This window comes from Anolis sagrei, chromosome 6 (genome assembly GCF_037176765.1).
Source record: "Anolis sagrei isolate rAnoSag1 chromosome 6, rAnoSag1.mat, whole genome shotgun sequence".
Classification (NCBI taxonomy): Eukaryota; Metazoa; Chordata; class Lepidosauria; order Squamata; family Dactyloidae; genus Anolis; species Anolis sagrei.
Genome location: NC_090026.1, coordinates 24,173,952 through 24,198,705, shown reverse-complemented (window position 1 = coordinate 24,198,705; position 24,754 = coordinate 24,173,952). Strand labels below are relative to the sequence as shown.

The window sequence follows — 24,754 nt, the reverse complement described above, 5'->3', positions numbered from 1 at the left end:
TACTCTGAACTCCATCAAAGATGGAATTGGACAAAACTTGGCACACAGAGTCCCCATAACTGTGAACCCAAACACCAATGGAACTGGACCAAATTAGGCACACATACCTGATATGTAGTTATGACATCATAAGTTATTAATGAAGAAGAACACATCTGATTCTTTCATTTTGAAAATGCTGCACTTTGACTCATCACACCACTGAAGGCTGGCTAATCCCATTCCATTTGAATGCCTCCCTACATGCTTTGTAAAGGTTTTCTAATATTGCACAGCCTGGAAGTCTCAAACTGCTATTCTCATGAGATTTTAGCTGATGAAATGCACACTGATTTTATGACGACACATAACAACAGTGCCTCAGAACTGTATTAAATCAAAATACACAATTAGAATCCCATATACAATTACTCCTTTTCTGCAGTGTTTTGCAGATAGATTCAAACACATTACTGATGGAATGAGACAAATGTCATGTTATAGAACACGTTCGGAATCACGTTCAGAGTCTCAAGAACGGAATATATCTCAATGTGATAAGGTTCTTAGCTGAATGCAAGCTACTTTTTACACTTTGAGCTCAGTGTACAGCCACTGAAGTAAGCTGAGGATAAAGGGGAGAGTGGGAGGAAGAGAAAGAAGCTGGGCATGTCTAAAGTAAGATAACAGTGAATTAAATGGATTTGTCCCTGACAAAGCAGGATGATTAAAGGATATGAGGAAATCAGCACAGTGACAAGAACCACAACCATGTAGATGCTCTTTCGTAGCTGCCTATTTGTTTCCTAAATAAAATATTAAGGAAAGAGAAAAGAAAATGTTTTAATTAAAAGAAACTGTAAATGCAAGCTTTTAAGAGCTCCAGTTTAAGAAAAACCATGCCTTTTATGAACCCACATTTAAGAGGATACCTGGACATTTGTGACTTTTCTAAATTCTCTGCAAGTTGCTGATACTATGGCTTTTTGGGCTTTCCCCCATTCCTTCAGATATATACATATAAAAATATTTTGCTCATTTTTGAAATCTCTCACTTAAAATTAATCAAACATTTTAAACAGAGGATGGATGGCCATCTGTTGGGGGGGGGGGAGATGCTTCGAATGTGATTTTCCTGCTTCTCGACAGGGGATTGGACTGGATGGCCCACAAGATATCTTCCAACTCTATGATTCAGATATATTCAGTGGAATCATGTTTGAAAACCTTACACTTGTGTAACATATACTGCACAGTATCAGTGTACATTCTGAACTGGTAAAAAAAAATGGTCGGCATTCCATCCCCTCATTTCTCTCCCATTTCAAATCATTTTCTACATTTGCAGAATGTATGTTGTAATGAGTTGGCTTGTCTTCCATGCCAGTTCTTGAAATGTCTCTCTTACAACAGGAAAAAAACTATTTGGTTTATATTTTCCAACAATAAATATAAGGATCCTTTTGCCCCAGAAGAGGAGATGATGAAAACCAGGGTGTTTCGTACAGCTGGTGTCAAAGAAGGCTTGTGATGCCTTTCTCTTCCACATTATGGTTGTTACAAAAAAGGTTTCCCCGTTGTGCCTTGGTTACATGAGAATCAATAGACAAATTGAGAATATCAAAAGACTGACAGTGAGCGGAGAGGCGTAGCCCGGCAAGTGGACTCCAGGATGCTTTTGGGCTCTGTTTTCTTTTTGCCAGTCACGTGGTGTGGGGTCACTTGGTTCTTTGACAAATTGAAGTTCTGGGATATAGCTGTGGATCCAGTTCTCATAGTATGTAAGCCGGCTGTATACTCCAGGACGGTTCTTGATAGCGCATCCTTCACCCCAGCTGACGATGCCAGCCAAGACCCATGACTGGCCAATCAGACATACCATGGGACCTCCAGAATCACCCTGCAAACCAAGAAGGCAAACAATGTGTGATGGGAAAAGACATGTGTTAATTGACCTTATAAATGGCCAATACAACTGGCCTGGGATTGGGATTATAATGTCCACTTCATTATTATTATTATTATTTATTACTTGCACTTATTTACCGCCACTCTCAGCCCAGGGGGCGACTCGTGGCGGTGAACAACAACATAGAAAAGACAATTTACAGTAATCAGAACAATACATAACATGCTACTACTACTTGACATATACTTATACTAAAAATCCGCTTCGTCATATCATGGGTCATAGTCAGTCTCATAGTCGTGGTCCATTCCGGTCATCATTGCCAAGATATAGCACTCAGTTAAAGGCCAACTCGAAGAGCCATGTTTTCAGGCTCTTACGAAAGGCCATAAGGGAGGGCGCCTGTCTAACTTCAGCAGGGAGGGCGTTCCACAGCCGGGGGGCCACCACCGAGAAGGCCCGCTCTCTCGTCCCCGCCAGGCGTGCCTGTGAGGCAGACGGGATCGAGAGAAGGGCCTCCCCGGATGATCTCAAGGTCCTCGTGGGCTCGTAGGCCAAGATGCGGTCTGCAAGGTATTTTGGGCCGGAACCGTTTAGGGCTTTGTAGGATAGTACCAGCACCTTAAATTGGGCCCGGTAGCAAATCGGCAGCCAGTGGAGCTGGGACAGCAGGGGCGTTGTGTGCTCCCTACGCCCTGCTCCTGTTAACAACATGGCTGCCGCGCGCTGGACTAGCTGGAGCTTCCGGGCCGTTTTCAAGGGCAGCCCCACATAGAGAGCGTTGCAGTAGTCGAGGCATGAGTTTGAAACTCTGAGAAAACCTGGTTCACACCTTGAGTTGACTTAGACCCAGCATTGCTCCTCAAAGACCATGTGGCCATTGTGGTAAGCAGTGTCTTTGCTCAGTTTTAGCTAGTAAACTAGCTGCATTGCTTGTTGGGGAAAATTTATACTAATTCATGCCTTAATTGTCTCCCAGCTAGACTACTATAATGTACACTTCATGTATTCTCCCTTGAAGAATATTCAGAAATTGTGGTAGACCAAAATACAGAGGTGAGACTCAGATAAAATGGAAATGCAGCATTGTACACTCATTTATTGGAAAACCTCCCAACTTGATTTAAAAAACAAGCACAGCAATCATGTTACCATATTACAGGCACTTCCAGACAGTGCCAAAATGCAGGATTAAAATGCAGGATAAACAAACCTGGGACCTCAGAGCAGGTCCCCAAACAGACCTGCCAGTCCTGGGCTTTCTTCCTCTGCTGTCCTCACAGCCCTTCTGTGTCTTGGGATAAAATGGAGAGCAGACGTGGGACATTTATCAGAAGTTTTTTTTTAATCACTTGATTATGCCCTGATTCTTATATGTGCAAGTGCAAATATCCTAACAAAAATATGGAGAGATTCAGTGCATAATGGCAGGATTTTTTTAATGCCACTGGATTTCCCTCTTTCCTCAATTGTTTATTTAATATTATAAAGTTTAAAATAAACACTTTCAGAGACTTCTAATGGTTCTCCGCTTCTTCTCTTGAAACCAGATAGAAATCAGCTGTGTCTCCGTGGGAGCCCAAACAGTTGATCAGTTGTTTCTGGCTTTTTAAAACTGGAACAGGTGGAATAAAGAGGGAGATCCCAAATTTTACATGACTGCAGGGCCACACGGTCATGGGAAAATCCACTTTTTTCACCCAGAACCAGAATAAAAGAGGACCTTTTTGAATTGGGTTTTCCCTCCATTGCTGCGATTGAGTACTCATTTAGCACAAATGTCATCTGGTCTGGTCACCTCCCTTTTTACCCGTTCTCTCCTGAATTATAGGTACTGTGTGGAAGCACCCTACAATGCCTTTTCCAATGCTGAAGGATTAACTTTTTATGAACCAGAGAAGAGGGTGTCTCTATCACAGTAATCTTCCCCAACTTGGTGCCTTTTCCAACATGCTGAACTAAAATTCTCAGCATCCATGGCCAACATGGCCAATGGGATTTGGAAGCCACAGATCTGGAGTAATGCAAGTTGGAGTGAATATGTGGAAATTGGTACAACATTGGGGAGAAGCTTCATGCATATTCAAAGGTAGAATTGAGACATCAGATGATATTCTTGGTCCAGATAGATTTTCTTTTTTATTTTAACCAATATTTGTGGCTGGTTTTCTGAGGCAACCCTTGTTCCAACTTCATCAAGGAGGTCTCTCAACTAACCATTTAAGTAGAGATTGATATGTTATGCATAACAAGAACTCTTACCTTGCAGGCATCTCTCCTGCCCTCTGGGTAGCCAGCACAGATCATATCATCCTGGATTATCCTTGGGTTCAGGCCATCACCCATATTTTTGCGATAGAGCGCAGAACACCTCTTTGAGTCTATGATGGGCACCTTCACCTTCTGGAGGGTTTGTGGGGAGGGAAGGTTGACTGCAATGACAACATTGCACATAACTGAAACTCTTCTTTCTAGAATCCAACCACTGAGGCTCCCTTCCACTTGCTGTGTGTCATGCCTCCCCCTCACACATAGGTCCTTTCCCTTGCATTTGTCCCCACCACTGTTATTTTTCCTCTTTTTCTTACATGCATACCTGAATGACGCAAGTTGCCCCAGCCAGTGACCCAACACACTTTGCCTGGAGGGAATTTCAATGAGGCATCAGGTAGACAGATGGGGAGGATCAAGTAGGAATACTGAACCTTCCTGGAAAGCTGCACAAGAGCAATGTCGCCACTGGTGGTATGGCCAGCATACATGGGGTGGACGATGACCTGCTGCACTCCAAGGCAACATGCCTCTGGGCCAGGATTGGACAACTGAGTGACTCCCAGCAGGACTTGGTACTGGGAGAGATCCCTGAATCTGAAAACATGACAGAAAGAGTGGGGCAGGGAAGAGGAGCCATATCATATGAGCTTCAAGCATCTGAATCTCTATCTATGTTGGACACTGGTCTTGGAAACTGCCTGGGGGAGGAAATCCCCTAGGTAGAGATGGGAGGAAATCAATATAGAAAGATGGACAGTTGCTTTATATCAAATTATGAATATTTATTAGTTTATCCCAGTGCAAGGTTGGCTTTATCTTCAGACAAGATAAGGAGGCTGCAGGTTTTAGGCTGCAGGACAGATTTGAGGGTAGGGAGTACTGTAGGAGAAATTGCTTTCCTTTTGCTACCTATGGCAGTTTGCTACCCTTGGTACAGTGGAGGTCAGGCATGTAGCCGGGGGGGGGGGGGGGGCTTCATGGTGGTTTGCGAAAAGGCCTTACTGGTGCATCACTTAAACTGTTATGTTTATTCATATCATGATCTGATCACCATACTCAATATATCCCATATGCATGGGGGTATTGGGGTAATGATACAAAAGGTTTGCTAGGGTAGACCCTCTTTCACTCAGACTCAGCCCCCCCCCCCCGAAACTCAGCCCCCCCCCTGAAACCCCCCCTGAAAAAAAATCACACACACCCCAAACGAAATCCTGGCTACAGGCCTGGTGGAGGTAGTCTTATTACATGTATATTTGCACTTTAGAAGTAATGCAATTTGACACCACTTTAACTGCCACAGTTCCATAGTTATAGAATCCTGAGAATTGTAATTTCACACGGTCTTTAGCCTTTTCTGTCAAAGAGTGCTGGTGCCTCACTAGCCTACAATGCCCAGGGTTCCATACAGTGAGCTATGTCCATTAAGATGGTGTCAAACTGCATTTAAGGTAGTGTCAAATTGCATTATTTCTACAATGTAGTCGCATCCTAAAAACTTGGAAGCCTTAGCATGTAAACATGGTGTGGGAAAGGAGTACCATTTTGACCTCCACCTCATTCAGGTAAAGCCTACAGTCTCTCTTCACTTTTGATACTTCACTTTTGAAGTCTGTCTTCATTTGATAATTTGCAAATGTTGCTTCAAGTCTGTTTCTGTCATTATTTTCTAGTTAAGGATAACATTTGCAAGATCCGTTCCTGGTCAATAAATAGGTGAGCACAGATGAATATCTGTGCAGAGTCTAATGGACTGTGTGTATACCTGGAGAAAGGACAGTATATTTTTGTGCATGGTTAATTTGTTAATGTTTGTAAGCCGCCCTGGGAGTATTGCCAAGGGGTGGTGACAACTAAGGAATAAATGAATACTCACAGCGATTGTGACCAGATCGACTCATGCCAATTACTAGATGTTTCTGACTAGATAAGTCAGTGGTTCTCAAGCTGTGGGTCCCCAGATGTTTTGGCCTTCAGCTCCCAGAAATCCTAACAGCTTGTAAGCTGACTGGGATTTCTGGGAGTTGTAGGCCAAAACATTCGGGGACCCACTGGTTGAGAACTACTGCAATAAGTTGTAGTTGCAAATCAGACACTAGTTTTATGAAAGGGGAATCATATGTATTTATTTCTTGTTATGTTTTTAAAACAAGGCAAATATAGAGCTGATGAATGGTAGGCACCAAAGATATTATTTCCCCAAGATGTCCAACCAGATGATAAGGTGAGGAAGATAGTGATACCTGAATAATAGTATAGCAGCCCAGAGTTCCCATTCCAACTTCTATACTCACTGATAAAAACAGTGGGCTGCAGTTATCACCCAGTCTTCTGAAATGAGAGAGCCTCCACAGACATGTCTTTGGTTGAGCTGCAAACTGATCTGCCAGGGAAACTCGCCTGGCACAGCATCCTTTCCCTTCACAATCCGGTTCAGGCTGACAGGGGGCTGACCACAGGCTGTAACAATAAGCTGAAGTTCATTCAGACTGATTTATGAGGAGCAGGATGCGACACATTGAAGCCCACCTGAATATTAGAAAAAACTTCCTAATTTTCAACAGTAGAATATACTGCCTTAAAGTGGACTCTCTTTCCCTGGAGATTTTTAAACAGAGGCTGGATGGCCATCTGTCAGGAGTAAAAATTCCTGGGTAGAAATGAAGACAGAGCCTTACGTTCTCAGACAAATACCCTGGATTTGGGGTAGAAAGAGGATTCACCCTTTGACACAGAACAATGCATTGAACTAGCGCAAAAACTGCATGAGAGGAGAAGTAAAGAAAGAGGAGAGATCTCTAATGTGACTAGGGATTTGATCACATTGAGGCAGGAAAGTGTCTGGCAGAGAAGAGCTCAGTCTTACTTCATTTTGTAATGAAACAGATGTTTTCCCTACCTTCATCACACTGTTACATTTCTCAGTTTTCTTTCCAGATTCTTTCACTGCAGTTGCTTTCACACTCTAGAGATTTGGCCCCACCCATCATCCCTCTCCCCGCTCATTGTTGGAAAAAAACCCCCTGTCTTTGAAAAAAAAAGTGAGATTCCTGATGAGATCTGAGAAGTTGTGAGCATGCTCGGTCTGTCCAAACACTACATTCAGCCAAAGGAAGGAACCTGAGAGCAAAGACTGCCATCACATTACAGATTTGGCAAAACATCTGGATCATTTCAAATAATCCACTTCAACACTACCTCCAGAAATGTTGGAAAAGAATGCTGGCCTCCAGGCTTAAAATATGCAAAGAATGCTGTACCCTATGCTTGAAAGAAAACTAATGTGCTGAACACAGTGAGTTACCATATTTAAACTGCAGGACTCAGTGGAATTTAACTAATGTGATGAAGTGGTATTTGTTCTCATTCCTACTAGAGAGATGGTTTTGCTTTCTGGGAAAAGTACACTCACCTCTGTTTGCCTGGATCTCCTGTATTCCTGCAACACAAAATAAAGAAAAGGAGATGCTTGTGATAAAACTGAGGCTGTCGTACTTTGGGCATATTGTGAAAGCTCACTTGAAAATACAACTATGCTCAGTGATATTGAAGGCAGTGGCAAAAAAAACAAAAAAAGAATACCACATTACAAATGGATTGAGTCAGTGAGGGAAATCCATTAACCTATATCTGCAAGACTTGGGCAAGGTTGTAAATAACAGGAACTTTTGAGAATCTCATTATGGCACACTATAAGTTGAAGTCAACTTGATGGTAGATAATAACAACACCCAGAAACCCAATGAATTTCACCAGACTTCTCCCCGCTTCTCTCCACTGCCAGAAGGGAATTCCACGAAGCCCATCACATGATGCAGTGCTACTTCTGTCGGGACTCCATGGCACTCTGGTAGGGCAGAGGAGAGAAAAAGAGCCCACCCAACTCTTCATAGAAAAAGGCAAAGAGAAAGTGGGGAAAGATGGAGAAACACCATGGGAGCCTGTAGTGGGGCAATGGGTTAAAGCCTTGTGCCGGCAGGACTTTCATGACCGTATCTCCTTCCATGAACCGGCCCGATCTCTTCGATCTTCGGAGGGGCTCTCCTTTCGCCCCTGCCGCTATCCCAGGCTCGCCTTGTGGGAACAAGGGAGAGAGTCTTCTCCACTGTGGCCCCCCAACTTTGGAACTCATTGCCCGGCAAGCCCCCTCCTTAGAAACCTTTAAGAAGGACCTTAAAACCTGGCTCTTTCACTGCGCCTTCGGAGAGTAACCGCACAACTAGATATTGCTGCTCCCCCTCGATGTTTATTCCTACAGTACACTTCCCACGCTTGTATGAAGGCCTGTTTCTACACCCCCATTTTTATGTGCTCTCCCTTACAAATAAGTTGCTCCATTCCTATCTCACCCTGAGCTTTTAGTATTTTATCCTGTACATGTGGCCTGCTTATTTTCACTGGGATTGTGAAGGACTTTTACTATATTGTATATTGTTTACTGTATTCTTATGTTTTATGTATTTTATTGTGTTGTTGTTTTATGTCTTGGTTTTATTTTATTTTATTGTAATGTGTTGTTGGGCTTGACCTCATGTGAGCCGCCCCGAGTCCCCGTTGGGGAGATGGTGGTGGGGTATAAATAAAGATTATTATTATTATTATTATTATTATTATTATTATTATTTGTTACTTTGAAGGTTGGGTTGCTGACCTGAAGGTAGCCAGTTCAACTCCGGGGAGAGCACAGATGAGCTTCCTCTGTCAGCTCCAGCTCTCTATGTGGGGACATGAGAGAAGCCTCCCACAAGAATGGTAAAAAAAACAAACACCTGGGCGTCCCCTGGGCAACGTCCTTGCAGACGGCCAATTCTCTCCCACCAGAAACATCTTGAAGTTTTTCAAATAGTTCCTGATATGAAAAAAAACCATGGGAAGAAAGATTACTGGAGGAAGCAGCTTAACGAGTTTATTCGGTGCTTAGACCACAGGTCTTTCACATATAAGGCAAACAAATAAATACATGAAAATCAGATTATTAAATACAATATAAAATACACCATTAAAATCCTATAAATTAAAATGCTACATATATCAATTATGAGATGCATGCTTAAAATACTACATACTGCATGGACTAGCACCTGTGTAATTAAAAACCAGGTGAAACCAAATAAATACAGCATTATTAAAACTTTAGCAGGGAACACCTTAAATATAAGCAGCCAGTATTAGTTAAAAGCATCCCCAGCACAGTTGACTGCGAGATCAGAAATTAGTCTTGCCCGGATTTTCTGGGGCTGCCAGAGCTTAACAGTTTCCTCCACTGTTCCACACTTTCTCCCACTGTCCCCTGCTTTACCCCTGCCTGTCTGATAAGGTCAGAAGTTAAATGTTCTAAACAAACATTCTCTCAATATTCATTATTCCAGACATTTTGTCACTCCAAATAAAGGAGCAGCCAATACATATGGCCATTCCAGATGGTTCAAATTTGAAACAGATTGCCATTTTCTATTTTAAAATTAATTTGATAGAAATGTGAGCCATGCAAACATCAACAAAAAGAAATTCAACTTGATGCAATATAAGAAGCTTAGTCATCTGAAGTTCAGAGCTGTGTGCTTTTGGGACAGATGATTTGATGAACCCCGTTTCCATTCTTAATTAAAACTGTCATCTCTGTTGTGTCTCTTGCTTTGCTTTTAATTGAGAGTAGAGATAACAATTAAAATATTAAGGTCAAAGAATCAGAATGGTTATATTGTATATGGTTGTCTGAGAAGGAGCAGCTAAGCTATACTCAAGCCATACCTATCTCTTCTTCCAAACATCCCACATAAATCCACTGCCTTTCTGTCGCCAGTCACAGCAGGGAAACAATAGCCTGGTGTTTGCCATAATTCCTCACTGTCTGGATCAAATACCTCTCCTTCTTCACCCTGATCAGAACAGCGTGTCCTTCTAATACTGTGACATTAACATTTCAGTTCCAGACAAAGCCCGGTGCTGCAAAGACAATCTTGCTCTTAAAAACTAATTTAGCAAAGCCATAATTTACTTTTCCCCACCTACCTGACAACACCCAGAAACTCAATTATAACATCATCAAAATCAACTAAAGAAACTATTACGGCGCCTCTTTCACCAGTATTAATGACACTTCCTTGCTGGCATTTCTCTGGTGTAGACATGTTAAGATGATATCACTTGTTTGTTCAAATATTTTAAAAAGTTAAAAAGAAAAACAACAAACTCTCAGAGCCACACATTCTCCTTTAGGCTTTGAGTTCCTCTGAAAACAGAAGGTGACAGGACCTCTTAACCGACTAAATTCAGGGTGGCATTTATCCTACTTGGTTCTCCATGTCTTTAGGCAGGGACTGGAAAATGTTGTTGCTAAATATGGAAATATGAACTATACAATTCCTAGAAATCCCTCATCAGTTTAGGTTGAAGTTCTGGAATCCTCTGGAATACTTGCTGGAGATTTATAGTCCAAACAGATTTTTTTCTACTGTAGATCTGTTGGAGATCTTGTTGAGTAAAGATTTCTTATGGGGCATTAAAAATAAGTAAAAAAAATGATGCCATCATGCTGACACAACATATCACAAGGGACGGACATTATCTCTTACCACCAAAGATAGAGTGTCACTAAACATGGCAGCTAGAGTTTAACCTAATGATGAGAAAAATCCTGGACTGACAAGAAATTTCATAGGGCCGTTCCACACAGCCCTGTATCCCAGACTATCAAGGCAGAAAACCCCACAATATCTGCTTTGAACTGAGTTATCTGGGTCCACACTCAGTTAATGTGCCTTGAAAGTCTGGGATATAGGGCTGTCTGGAAGAACACCAAATGAATGAAGGATTATTCTGCACAAAATTCACAAAATTCTGTCACTTGTATAAAAACAGTGATTTTTATACAAGGGACAGAATTTTCTGCACAGAATATTCTTTTTTGCACAACAAATGCTATTGCCAACATAAACATTGCTATTCTTTGTGCTAAACACGCATGACCAAATTTGGCCAGGAAATCTTTGAGCGCTGCTATTCCCAGTGCAATTCCACAGCACTGAACCATGGCAGATAAAGAGGTGTCAAACCGCATTTATTCTACAGTGTACATGCACCATTAGTGAAGAATTGGACCTCTAGTAGCCATATGCTTTGTTTAGAACTATGATTCCTGTCTTCAGGAATTCCTTTCTACAACTATGGATCAGCTGTGAGTATGTCAACCATAGCATCAATTGACCTTTCAAAAAATCTAAAAGGTATATTGAAAGGATAATTTCAAAGGATACAACAGCCAGGCATTGTGTCCATCATTGTCGATCTTCTCACAAAGAAAAAGGAATCCATAGATTTGTACTGAAGTCAAACATTCAAAAGGTCATTCATCCTAAACTATTTTTGAAAAGCCATTAAGTCAACTGGTCTTCCCAGCAAGGTTGGACAGTGAATTTCACAGGTTGATTAGGCTTTGTGAGGCAAAATTATATTGTCAAAGCAAGATCCTTGTGGCACCAGAAAGACTAGCAGGTTTTATTTGGTTTCAGCTTTTCTAGACTGCAGTCCAGATCATAAGCTGCATGCACATTCCCCATGTACTTACCTCAAGTCTTGCCAACATGATATTTAGATCAGCATTATTACTACTGCCTTAATTCTTCCTCCCACAACACTCTAATGCTGTGTAGATCTTTTGCCCATGTCCTGGCATAGTTATGTGTCAAACACAGAATGCCAACTCTTTTGGAAAGGTGTCTCCAGTACAATGCACAACTATACAATTCAGTAGTGGAATATGTGCTGCTAATGCAGCATGCAGACAACCAGTGAAAACAAGGGAAAATGAACAAGGCTCAGATATTTCAATTTCATAGATATTTCTATTTTCTTTCATATGACTATATAATGGTATGTAATATTTCAATCCCTCTGCCACTTCTTAGCTACTCCCCTTTTTTGAAAGTCAGGGATGCATATACCACAGTTTGTCTTTCACCCTTGAATCTATCTTCGATCCTTCAAATGTTTGAACTTCAACTCCTAGAAACCTCCACCAACCCAGTCAAAGATGGTGGATTCTGGAAGCTGAAATCTAAAACATTTGGAGGAACAAAGTTTGAGACCCATGAACTAAACGGATGCAGTAGAGAACACCATCCAATCACCAATGTAGCAATATTCCTGTGCCAGCCCAGTATACTTCCACATACAAAATGGAGGAGGGTATTTCATCTGCACATTTTAAGAATGCTTACATTCCTTTTTGAATGCATTAGTATATTTAACGTGGGAAAATTTGGGGAGAATATGAGAGATAGTAATGTATTTTATGAGGAGAGTAATCTGTACAGTAGTCTTGCTTATCCAACCTTCGCTCATCCAACGTTCTGTATTATCCAAACACAGTGTGCCTCCCACCCAAATCCACAGCTGTTTTAATACATTCTGATGTTTTGGTGCTAAATTCATAAATACAGTAAATACTACATAATGTTACCATGTACTGAACTGCTTTTTCTGTTGATTTGTGGTAAAACATGATGTTTTGGTGCTTCATTTGTAAGAACATAATATAATTTGACGTTTAATAGGCTTTTGTTTCATCCCTCCTTATTATCCAACATTTTCACTTATCCAACGTTCTGCCGGCCCATTTATGTTGGATAAGCGAATTATTATACTATGTTCTGTGCAGTGTTCATGTAACTCTGAGAATAATTTAATAAAGTTTTCACTTATTCACATAGATATGCTAGTGGTTTCCCCCCATTTTATTATAAGGGATTTGCAGCTGCCGAGCCCCTGGGGGCGCAGTGGGTTAAACCACTGAATTGCTGAACTTGTTGACCAAAACGTCGCAGGTTCAAATACAGGGAACAGCATGAGTTCCTGCTGTCTCCTCTACATCTGATGTGCATTTTCCTCTTTAAATAGAGGAAACCCCCAGATCCTAGGCCTGTGCGGTTTCGTTCGTTAATTCGTTATTTCGTTATTAATTCGTTATTTTTACCACATCCGACGCGATTTCAAAACACATTTTTAAACCCGGAAGGTTTAACACTTCCTGACACTTCCTGCAACACAGCTGGGAGGAGGAGGAGGAGGGCACAGGAGCCGGAGCCGATTGGATGGCACGCGCGGCTCCGGCTCCTGCGCCCTCCTCCTCCTCCTCCTCCTCCCAGCTGTGTTGCAGGAAGTGCCAGGAGGAGGAGGAGGAGGGCGCAGGAGCCGGAGCCGCGCGCGCCATCCAATCGGCTCCGGCTCCTGCGCCCTCCTCCTCCTCCTCCTGGCACTTCCTGCAACACAGCTGGGAGGAGGAGGAGGAGGAGGAGGGCGCAGGAGCCGGAGCCGATTGGATGACCATGTTCCAGAAGCATTCTCTCCTGACATTTTGCCCACATCTATGGCAGGCATCCTCAGAGGTCTGTTGGAAACTACTAGGCAAATGGAGTTAGTTTATCTATGGAATGTCCAGGGTGGGAGAAATGAAAGCCATTCAATGCTAGTAATCAAGGTGACCATTACTGCAACATTCACACTTACAAAATGTTTTGTAAATATTTACGAAATTTCGTAAATAACAAAACATTTTTTTGGAAAGTTTTGTAAATATTTGAAATATCGAAACAAAAAAACACCCCAATTACAAATCAATTTTAGAAACAAATTTTTTCTTGATCAAACAGGCCTACCAGATCCTGTTCATACTCGCAATTAGAATCAAACTTAGATGCAGAGTATCTTGTGAGTATACACCTATTTGGTGAAATATATTGGTAAAACATTTATTTTGATATATGTAACGTTTAAATGTTAATAGCCACAATTTGTTCCTTTTACCTAGATCCCATTGCAAAAAAACTTAAGTATCTCTTATGAGAACATATGTAAAAGACTGAACTTTGTAAGTATTTCTAAATGCATTTTATTTCATTATGTTCAACCTATACAATTGTAAAATGTATTTATGTATGTAAAATTACAGACCACCCGAAGAAGGCCTAAAGCAAAGGCCGAAACCGGTCGTGGGAGGCTGATTCATGAACATACAACGACATCACTAAAAGACTATACAGAACTTATTTCATATTGCTTAATTTTGTGACTACTGTGAATTGAACAGTCTAAGTTTCACAGTTTACCTATTTGTTGGACTTATTCATTATGTTATCTTTATAAGTGGATTATTGGTGTTTAACTTGTTTACTAAGGAACCCATTCATATTGTATTGTTCCTGCTGTTAGCCCCAGCTTCTGCCAACATAGCAGTTGAAAACATGCAAATATGAGTTGATCAATAGGTACCGCTCCAGCGGGAAGGTAACAGTGCTCCATGCAGTCATGCTGGCCACATGACCTTGGAGGTATCTATGGATAATGCTGGCTCTTTGCTTAGAAATGGAGATGAGCACCAACTGCCAGAGTCGGACACGACTGGACTTAATGTCAGGGGAAAATCTTTACCTTTACTTAACCTTGCAGCTGCTAATGGATTGTAATATGTATTGAGGAAAAAATAAATAGAAACTAAATACTAGTTTTTCAATTCTTCCTTTTTCTTGTTGTTTCTATTTTCCTTCCCTCTTCTTTGGTGTTCTTATTCACATTCTCTCTGGGGATGGCTGGAATTGTAGTCCAACACATCTGCAGGACACCAGGTTGGAGCGCTGTTAGACAAACACTATATTACCTAACATCTGGTTTGTAATTCCTTCTCTGTGGATTTCTTCATGGAGGTTTTCCAAACATGGATTGCTATGCTCGATTTCAAAAGAGATATTGTTCCATAGCCTGTCTGAAAACCCCTGTATTTGTCTGTACAATTTTTAATTCTATAAAGAGCAGCTTTACAAAGGCTTCAGCTGTGAGTACTAATTTATCAAGTGCAGCTCCTATTTGACAAATTAGTACACACAGCTGAAACCTACGAGGTTTGAAAAGTAATGCCTCCACCTTCGTAACTCCTCAACAGATGGCAGTATTGGTATGCGGCAGGTACTGGCTTGTTCAGTAGACTCTCCTCTACAGTTCCATTTTGCCGAAAAGCCTTAGCATTGAACAGTTGTGTTGTTAAAGTACAAAGTATGGAACCCTGTGCAGACGGTCGTTCAATACAACTTAAGCAACATGTAGTCATTTAATTCTTGACAGTAGAAGGTGTCACCCCAAAGGAGATTCATAAGAGAATGCAAGCTGTTTATGGTGATTGTGTTGATGTGAGTGCTGTGCATCGGTGGGTGAGTAAGTTTAAAGATATTGAGGTGGGAACATCTGACTTGCGTGACAAACAAAGAGTTGGATGTCCTGTGACAGCAACCACGAGTTTCACAAGCAAAAGGTTGACAGATTGATTCAGGATGATTGTCATATCACCTAGAGAGAAATTTCAAGCATAATCAGCATTTCACAAGAACGTATAGGTCACATTATTGCTTTGATTGGCTATCAGAAGATCTGTGCACAATGGGTACCCAGGATGAGAGAACTGTGAGATGCTGGTGGCGGAAACAGAGTGTCAATTTCTTCCGTGATGGCTTCAGAAAACTTGTTCATCATTGACAGAAATGTATCCAATTGTCTGATGATTATGTGGAAAAGTGAATAGTGGTAGTTAAAGAGCATGTTCTAAGGATTATTTCTGCGTTTGATTAAAATATTCCCATCCAAACCCAAGTAACGAAGGCAGAGGCATTACTTTTCATTCAACCCTCGTATGTGAAGCTGCTCTGTACAGAACTACAAACTGCCACTAGATCATACCAGATGCTGTAGGCAATATTTCAGGGGAAGAAACTGGAAAAACCATTTCTGAGTATTCCTTGTCTAAGAAAACCCTTATGGAATGTATGGGAAGTTGGCAGGTGGCTTGAAGGTGTGTATAAACACACACAGGGTTCCTCATTAACTTTCCTCATTAATTTTCCATGGCAAATAGCCTTCTCTGGTTTTATTTTGGGGTTTTATGGTGGGCTTTTTTTTTTTTGAGGAATTTGTCTTGTCAAGATATTGTTGACACAAGCTGCCTGACATATTATTTTGCATGTTCTGCTCTTTCTCTGGAGATCTGTGAAAGTTAAACTTAGGTGCAGGGAAGGGTGCATCTTATTTCTAGAATTCATAGGTTTAATTTCACTTGTATGTCATGGTGAAGCTTTAGATAATATTACATCACAGATTTAATTGCCTGATGGGAAACAGTCACTGTCTAGATGGCAATGTGTATTACTCACATCTAAAATTGTTGTATGCCCCCCTTTCCCTCCTAGATGGTGATGAGTATATCTTGATTGACTTTGTCATCAACCAAAATGGAAACTGTGTTCAAGTAGTAAGAAAAAGACCAAGACCTGGAAGGAAATAAATTATACATCTATTATTGATACAATGGCATTTCCAATTTGAATGTTTACAGTGTTCATATTCCAATGGATATCAACCAAAATCTCTCAGTTTTGGACATATCAGTAAAATATTATTGTCATTGGGATAGGCCAGTGGTTCTCAACCTGTGGGTCCCTAGGTGTTTTTGCCTACAACTCCCAGAAATCCCAGCCAGTTTATCAACTGTTAGGATTTCTGGGAATTGAAGGCCAAAACATCTGGGGACCCACAGGTTGAGAACCACTGGGATAGGCAATAATGTTGGGGGAAGTTGAAGAGAATAAGCGTATCTTAGTACAGTTAGATTGACTCAGTAAAAGAATGCATGGCCTTGTTTGCAAGGCATGGTGAGGTCTATTAATAAATGCTCCTTTGGGGTTCTTTCTTTCAGTAAATAACAATAAATCAAAATAAACTTAACGGTGTATAACAGTGTTTTTTACATACTTCAAAATGTGATGAGGCAACCTGTTTGCACTTGGCTGTATTTGGCACCCCAAAATCCTTCTCAGATGGCATCAATAGCCTGTCAATTCACATATTCTTGTAACTGCTTACATATATTTCCAACTGGTGAGAACTACTTCTTAAACCCAAAGTATATTATTATCCCAAGGAACAAACATTCCCTTGATTTTTGAGTGAGTGGATTGCAAGTGACTGTAGCAGACATAATGCAGCATAAAGTATCCTGAATAAATTGCCTTATGCAACAGCATGAGCAGTAGAGGAGGGAATGTGTCCAGAGGAGAGCGACTAAAATGATAAAGGGTCTGGAGAACAAGCCCTATGAGGAGCAGCTTAAGGAACTGGGCATGTTTAGCCTGAAGAAGAGAAGGCTGAGAGGGGATATGATAGCCATGTATAAATATGTGAGAGGAAGCCACAGGGAGGAGGGAGCAAGCTTGTTTTCTGCTTCCCTGGACACTAGGACACAATGGAACAATGGCTTCAAACTACAAGAGAGTAGATTCCATCTGAACACGAGGAAGAACTTCCTGACTGTGAGAGCCGTTCAGCAGTGGAACTCTCTGCCCCGGAGTGTGGTGGAGGCTCCTTCTTTGGAAGCTTTTAAACAGAGGCTGGATGGCCATCTGTCAGGGGTGATTTGAATGCAATATTCCTGCTTCTTGGCAGGGGGTTGGACTGGATGGCCCATGAGGTCTCTTCCAACTCTTTGATTCTATGATTCTATGATTGGCAGTGATTCTTGAGCTCAGTAGTCAATCCACACAGGTACATGAGATAGGAAAATATATTGTGCCACTTCCAACAGCATGTGACAGGTGGGAAACTATGATTTTGAATGCTTCTTAAAAAGAAACAGAACATCAATGTGTAATGGGTGAATTAGAAGAGTTGTAATTTCTCCCTTTTCATGCATTTCTCTGCTTTGGTGCAAATATGGAAAGATCTAAATCTGGAATAAGCAGCACACGCAGCTTTCACCACACACTCCAATTTATGTTTTAGCAATACCTATCCTACATTTGTCTATGTGACCCATTTTCTTTTCTTGTGTGTGTGTGTGTGAGAGAGAGAGAGAGAGAGAGAGGTGTACAGTAGCCCTTCACATTTGGTGAGTTAGGGTCCCCATTAAAGTGGAAAAACTGTGACTAGAAAAACACCCTTTTAACCTGATAGAACACCTCTCTAGGAATTTCTAGAGCCCCTTCCACACAGCTGAATAAAATCCCACATTATCTGCTTTGAATTGGGATATATGGCAGTGTCGACTTTGGTAGATCAGTTCAAAGCAGATATTGTGGATTATTCTGCTTTAATAATCCAGTTTATATGATTGTGTGGAAGGGCTCTGGGTCTTCCAGTACACGTCTAGGGTCAGTATCCACTGGAGGATCTAGAGATTCCTTCAAGGAGACCATATTCATCAAATCCACAAAAGATTGAATTGAAGAGGGAATTTCAGAAGCTGTTGCTTGGTTAGGTAACAAGGAGCATCCATTGAAATTCCATCTTCTACACAATCATTGAATGCAAGGAAACATTTTCCAATTTTCAATCTGGCAACCATATATGGCTCTATGATATATGAAGCATCCTCTAGCACAGTGGTTCTCAACCTGTAGATCCCTAGATGTTTTAGCCTCCAACTCCCAAAAATCCTAACAGCTGGTAAACTGGCTGGGATTTCTGGGAGTTGGAGGCAAAAACACCTGGGGACCCACAGGTTGAGAACCACTGTGCACCATAGAAGCACCAGTTGCAACCAGATTGTAGCAGCAATTTAAAGTCTAGACGCAGCAATACAAATTTAGGTAGGTTGGGGTTGATGTGATTCCCTCATGTAGGAAATCTGCCAGCCCTTTGTTTATAAGCTTAAATGCTAAGTTCTTACCAGAACAACCAACCACGATGAAGATATAAGTGAGCTGAAAGCAAATAAAGCTAGTCAAGAGAACTGGAACCTTTACAAAACCACATGGAAGTAATCAGTAGAGATCAAAGGGTGAGGCAAGAAAAATAACTTGGAGGCAATTAGGGAAAAAAAACCAAAACCCACTGTAATAAGACATGAAGGCAGGGTGATTTAATGTCTGCGAGGAGAAGAAACAAGCAATGTTTCTGAAAATATGTCCTGAAGGAGTGTTAAAAAATGTCTGCCGAGAACATTTGCCAAGCTGAGGTAAAGTAAGGAAAGAGCTTGTAAAGAGAATATAGACTTGAAGGGATGATGAACGAACATACAGTCAAGGATATTTTAAAACAACCCGCGGAAGGGGGAAAAAGCATATGTGGAGGGGGAGTTATTCAAATGAAACCATAGTGGAAAGATATCCTCGGGTACAAAGGACCATTGGTGGAATATGGGGGGTCTGCTTATAAGGGAATTCTGGAGGGGAAATGGCAAAACTGGAGGAGAACCAAAATAATAAATATTTGGCACAGCTTTTCGCTCAGGCAGAAAGACAAACGACCTCTGTTGTGATTTTGGAATTGGAACCATCTGGTAGAATTTGTAGCGATGAGGTAATATGCAGTTTCAAGACACAGCTGGTTGAAATTTGTGAAGGATGTTCACGGAAATGTTTTAGAATGAGAAGTAAAGTTAAAGGGGGGAACCCCATGTTGGCATTCACACAGGTAGAAGGGTATTTAAAAACAGTCAGGAAATTAAAATATTGGAAGTGGGGATTTAATATTGTAGAACAGGCTTTGGACTGGGTTAGTATAGTTCCCCCCTCTTTAAAAAAAATCATTAGATTTTAAAAATAATACATTAATAGTAAATTTCAGACCTACTGCTCAACTTTCCAGTAATCTGATTTAATACCCAGACCATCTCTAACAATTCTGTGAAATTGCATTAATTTTAAATGCCACTTTTGAATTGCAGATTCCATACCCCGTGTGAATATGTTTCAATTGTCATTCTATTTTTATTCAGTCTGAGTTGCAATTTCTCTACCCTATGTGAATTAGTTTCAATTGTCATTCTATCTTTAGGTATTTAGGTAGTTAGATGTTTTAATTAATTCTTTTATTTTGTAATTTAATTTATATTGGCTTTTATGGTTGGTCAACTTTATGTGAAAGAGGCAAAACATAATGCAAACAAATGGTAAAATAAATAAAGAACTCATATCCAAAAATAATTACAAAAGCAAATACATTTTAAGTGTTGAAAAACTCTGCTGACTGCCTTTTAAGTTTGGGAACTGTTCTGCATAAAATTCACATGTAGTTGCTATGTTTGTAAATCTATTATTGTTGTTGTTTACACAATAAACATAATTTTCTTCATGGAAAATAACATCTAATTGCCGAAATGTTAATTCCTTCACATAAGATGTTGTTTAACTCAATAGTAAACAATTGCATATGGTTGATTTTGCACATGGTGGAAAACAACATTATCTGTGCAGAAATTGACATATTTGTATTGAAGCATCATTTTCCATTCAAAAAAGTTGTTTCTTGTATTGAAAATGTTGTTTTTGGTGTAAATCACTCATGTATGAATTTTGTGCAGAACAAGTCACAATTATAGCTTTTTTTTCCTATACAGAGAAAAACATTTTCTGTTGAGGAATCCATATTATTTCCTACACAGAAAATGCAGTTTCCTGTGTAAAACAACCATGGGCGAATTCTGTACAGAATAAGTCCAAAAATCTGAATAGCCTTGAAAAACTTCATAATTTTGAAAAACTTTCTTTCAGCAGGGGGAAAAAATCCTGGAATTACTCGTTCCTATTCTTGAGAAGAAATTTAGCAAAAAATCACATTCATATCATCAGAATGTTATACTTTTCACATGCAGGTTATTTGGATACTTCTAGTTTCAGAAAAGACTGCATTTTGGATCAAAATGAAAGATACATATGATTTGCTAGAGATATTTTATGCCTCCCACCCCCCAGTTCTGTTTTCCGTGCCATATTATGTGGGAAATCTGAGCTGTCATTTTAAATTCTGGTGAATTCCTTCTGTAGCATCCATTATGACATTCCATTGTTTTGCTCAACAAGTCAAGCTGAAATAGGGCAGGTGCTTTTACACTACAATACATGCATACTTCTTGAACAATGAAGTTGTTTAGGCTGCTTGACAGGAGTTAAATAACAGGTCTTATAAGTTATGGATGTGTGCCCCACTTCTATGTGGTGTTTTCAGAACTTAGCCAGAGTTTTATTTACCTAGGAAAAGGTTGGACATATGACTAATGTTGTTTGATAATAGTGGAGTTCACAGCATTTACAGCAGGGGTCCTCAAACTTTTTAAACAGAGAGCCAGGTCACAGTCCCTCAAACTGTTGGAGGGCCGGATTATAATTTGAAAAAAACTTGAATGAATTCCTATGCACACTGTACATATCTTATTTGTAGTGCAAAAAAACTACTTAAAAACAATACAGTAATTAAAATGAAGAACAATTTTAACAAATATAAACTTATTAGTATTTCAATGGGAAGTGTGGGCCTGCTTTTGGCTGATGAGATAGGATTGTTGTTGTTGTTGTTTGCTTTCAAGTCATTTCAGACTTAGGTTGACCCTGAGCAAGGGCCAGGTAAATGACCTTGGAGGGCCGTATCAGGGGTTTGAGGATTCCCTCTGATTTCTAGGGCAACCCACACTGCCATAGCATTTCATGCAGAAAACCCAACAATTTCCTGGCTTCTCTTCAACATGGTCAACCATCAGTCTTCACACTGTTCACTTCTATCAATTTGATAGTTCTATGACTGCAATGGTTCCAATTTAACAAAGCATGTGGCTTGAAGTTTTAATATGTTCTCAAAATTCACTGCTAGAGCTCTCTAGTCTCCTCCCTTGAGCTAGAATTCCCAAGAAAAGACACTTTGAAGTTTAAACTTAAATTAAACTACATTGGGCACTACACTACAGAGGGGTGAATTAGCAATGTCTAATAAACATTTTAGAGTATCTCTCAACAAAGTACAAATCCCATGGTTCTCAAGGTGGGAACTGAGGCAGTTAAACTGGGTAGTATAGATTCATTCCCAGTTCCATCATAGACTCATTTTCTTCCACACATAGACATACTTTTCTCATGAGGCAGAAGGAAGAGGAGCCATCTCTAGACATTGCCAATGTCTTGTGGGACATCTAACCTCACAAAGAAACAAAACAGCTTAATATTATATAATCAGTGGACAACCTCAGTCAAAGGCTCTGAGTGGTGAAGATCTTGGAAAGATCAGTGAGATAAAAAGAAGAAGAAGAAATGATGCAATAGATCTGATGAAAGTGTAAAATACATAATAATAGCAGCAAGCTTAACATAGAATTGATAAAACATTTCAAACTTCCATTGACTATTTTGCTAGACAAGAAATTATTTTTTCGTACTTCACTATGTTAAAGCTACCAAACACTTGGCTTTTCCTGTATTGCAAATCAACACCAGTTACTCTAAGGAGAGATCAAACAGTTTAAAGGTATAATACAATATACCAAGAGACATGCATCTTGATGCATTTCCATCAGTGGTTCTTAAAAAACAGCTTTTCCACTTTTGTTGGATGCAGGACAAAGGTTATTTCCAAATTTGAGGGAAGTGTTAGCAAAATTCAGTTTTATGTCCTACTTCTCCATAGATGGCCATGGACTGCACAACATCTGCCTACAATCAGGTCTGGGAATCAGAATCAGATGCATGCCAAATATACTGATAACATATGTGTTCTGCAAAATGTAATGTTTATAAAATGACCTAGCCAAATGCATATTTTCCTTCTTCTGTAAATATAAGACTGATGAATGAGAAGGAAACGCTAGAAAGAAATCTATTGAAAGGAGCTTAAAGAATAACAGATTAAAGACAGTCCTAGCCTTGGACTAGGGATTAAATAAACTAAGGCATGGACTGAAATAGATTTTTGTTTAGATTACCTGGAACTGAACATAGACTTGTAAATTCTTAACCAATAAACCTTACCACACATCATACCTTTTCTGTGCTTGAACTATCAGGAATATTGTTCATCTCAGTCTACGTACAATTCCGAAAACTTGCTGACTTTTTTTTTATTTACCATGACAGATTTAGTATTAAGAAAAAATAAACTAAAACAGCTGATTTTCTTACCCATCAATGCCAAGAGAAGCATGAGCAGGCGGGCTTTCCTGGTGGCCACCAGACCTTGTTGTTTGACTATTTGCCACTCCAACATGATGGTTTCTGCTTGTACCAGGAGAAACAATTTACCAAAGAGGAAGACTTTATAGTTTTCCAGAAATGGGACACGACCGTGATTGAAAGCTGTTGACAGATAACTAATGATCACGGATAGGAATCGTCTTACTTATATAGCTGTTTGTGGAGGGTGGGTTGGGTGCTGGTCTAGAATGTTGACCAACAAGTTCAGCAGATCTCTTCAGCATGTAACTTTTTCTTTCTAGCACCCATCTTGCTGTGGCCAATTGTCTGTGTTGCTAGGAAGATGTACATGCAAGCAAGAGACCACACCTGAATCTTTCATGCCCAGCCATCCTTCACCCTTATCCACCCTAAGCTCCATAGCAGCCTCCTTCTTTTGTCTTGCATTTTGGGAGTGGTGACACTCCAAATAAATTAGGCTGAAATTTGAGCTCCTGGAAACAATTCCTCATGAGCAGTGACACAATAAAATCATAGTACCTTAAACTTGGCAGCGCTACAGTGTTCCCAACAAAGGTATAGAAGGATGATGATGATGACAATGATGCCAGAAACGTGAATTGTGCTTCACCATATATCAGAAGCCTCCATGGGAGACACCAGAGAAGTATGATGGATATATAGGCTGGGTTAAACAGTTAAAAATACTTTAGTTAGTATGGAACATGAGAATAAAGGGGTTATGGCAAAAGCCTAACAGAAAACATTTATTTGGGGTAGGGGTATGAAAAATATCAGAGAGCTTGCATCATAAAGGGTTTTTAGAATCACAGAATCATGTTTTTAATGAAAATTAATAATAAAGATTATTTTAAACACAGAATCACAGAATCATGGGCCATCTAGTCCAACCCTCTGCCATGCAGGAAAAGTACGTGGAGGTGTTGCTTGAGATTTCAGCACAACAAGGATGACGGATCAGAAGATACAAAAGTGATGTGTGGAGGAATAGCAGGAGATGCCTGAATAGAACTAACCCAGATATCCTGAGCTTATAGAAGGAAGGGGGAAAGGAGCAACGTGGAGTTATTTCTGCTTCTCTTGTTCTTCTCATGTCACAACGCTGAGATTCAGATCATGAATTTATCTTCAGCTACTGGTGTCTTTAGATGTTTTGTCCTCTGGGATGAGATTTTGGAGAGGAGAATACTTATCTTCTCCCTTTCTGCTAGATTTCTCTTTTTCTCCAAAAGATACTACCTTCTGGGTCTAGCTCAGTCATAGGCAAACTTCAGCTCTCCAGGTGTTTTGGACTTCAACTCCCACAATTCCTAACAGTGAGTAAGCTGGCTGGGGTTTCTGGGACTTGAAGTCCAAAGCACCCAGAGAGCCGAAGTTTGCCCATGCCTCCTTATGGCCTGGGATACGCATCTAAAGTGACATTTCCTCCAAGAATGAATACAACTGGTTTATCAGTCAGTCCTCTATTTCATCAATCCCAGAATCTTAAGAATCTATTTCTCAGAGTCTTGGGTCTAAACCAAGTGATTGTATTCCCACACAGCTCAGGCACTCAAAAAGAATCTAGAATTGGTGCCCTTTCTATTGTAGGGGGTGGGAGGAGTTCAGGCATTAAAAGGGAGTAACCCTCCTATTGATT

At 40.3% G+C, this 24,754-nt stretch overlaps 1 protein-coding gene across 1 annotated transcript; it reads right to left on the bottom strand.

The window, feature by feature from the left end:
- Nucleotides 1–1,233: 1,233 nt before the first annotated feature.
- LOC132778000 (serine protease 27-like) lies at nt 1,234–23,441 on the bottom strand. The gene is made up of 6 exons (XM_060780587.2): nt 23,083–23,441; nt 7,575–7,601; nt 6,457–6,622; nt 4,485–4,756; nt 4,151–4,320; nt 1,234–1,879 (listed from the first exon to the last, which is right to left on the bottom strand). Exons 1-6 carry the CDS (start codon nt 23,165–23,167, stop codon nt 1,568–1,570), a joined length of 1,032 nt encoding a protein of 343 aa, XP_060636570.2. The 5' UTR covers nt 23,168–23,441; the 3' UTR covers nt 1,234–1,567.
- Nucleotides 23,442–24,754: the final 1,313 nt, after the last annotated feature.

Coding starts and splice junctions, on each gene's coding strand:
- LOC132778000 (XM_060780587.2), bottom strand. CDS start 23,167: ATGTTGGAGTGGCAAATAGTCAAACAACAAGGTCTGGTGGCCACCAGG. Junction 6,623..7,574: donor GGAGATCCAGGCAAACAGAG/GTGAGTGTACTT, acceptor TTATTGTTACAG/CCTGTGGTCAGCCCCCTGTC. Junction 1,880..4,150: donor GCAGGAGAGATGCCTGCAAG/GTAAGAGTTCTT, acceptor CTTGGTTTGCAG/GGTGATTCTGGAGGTCCCAT.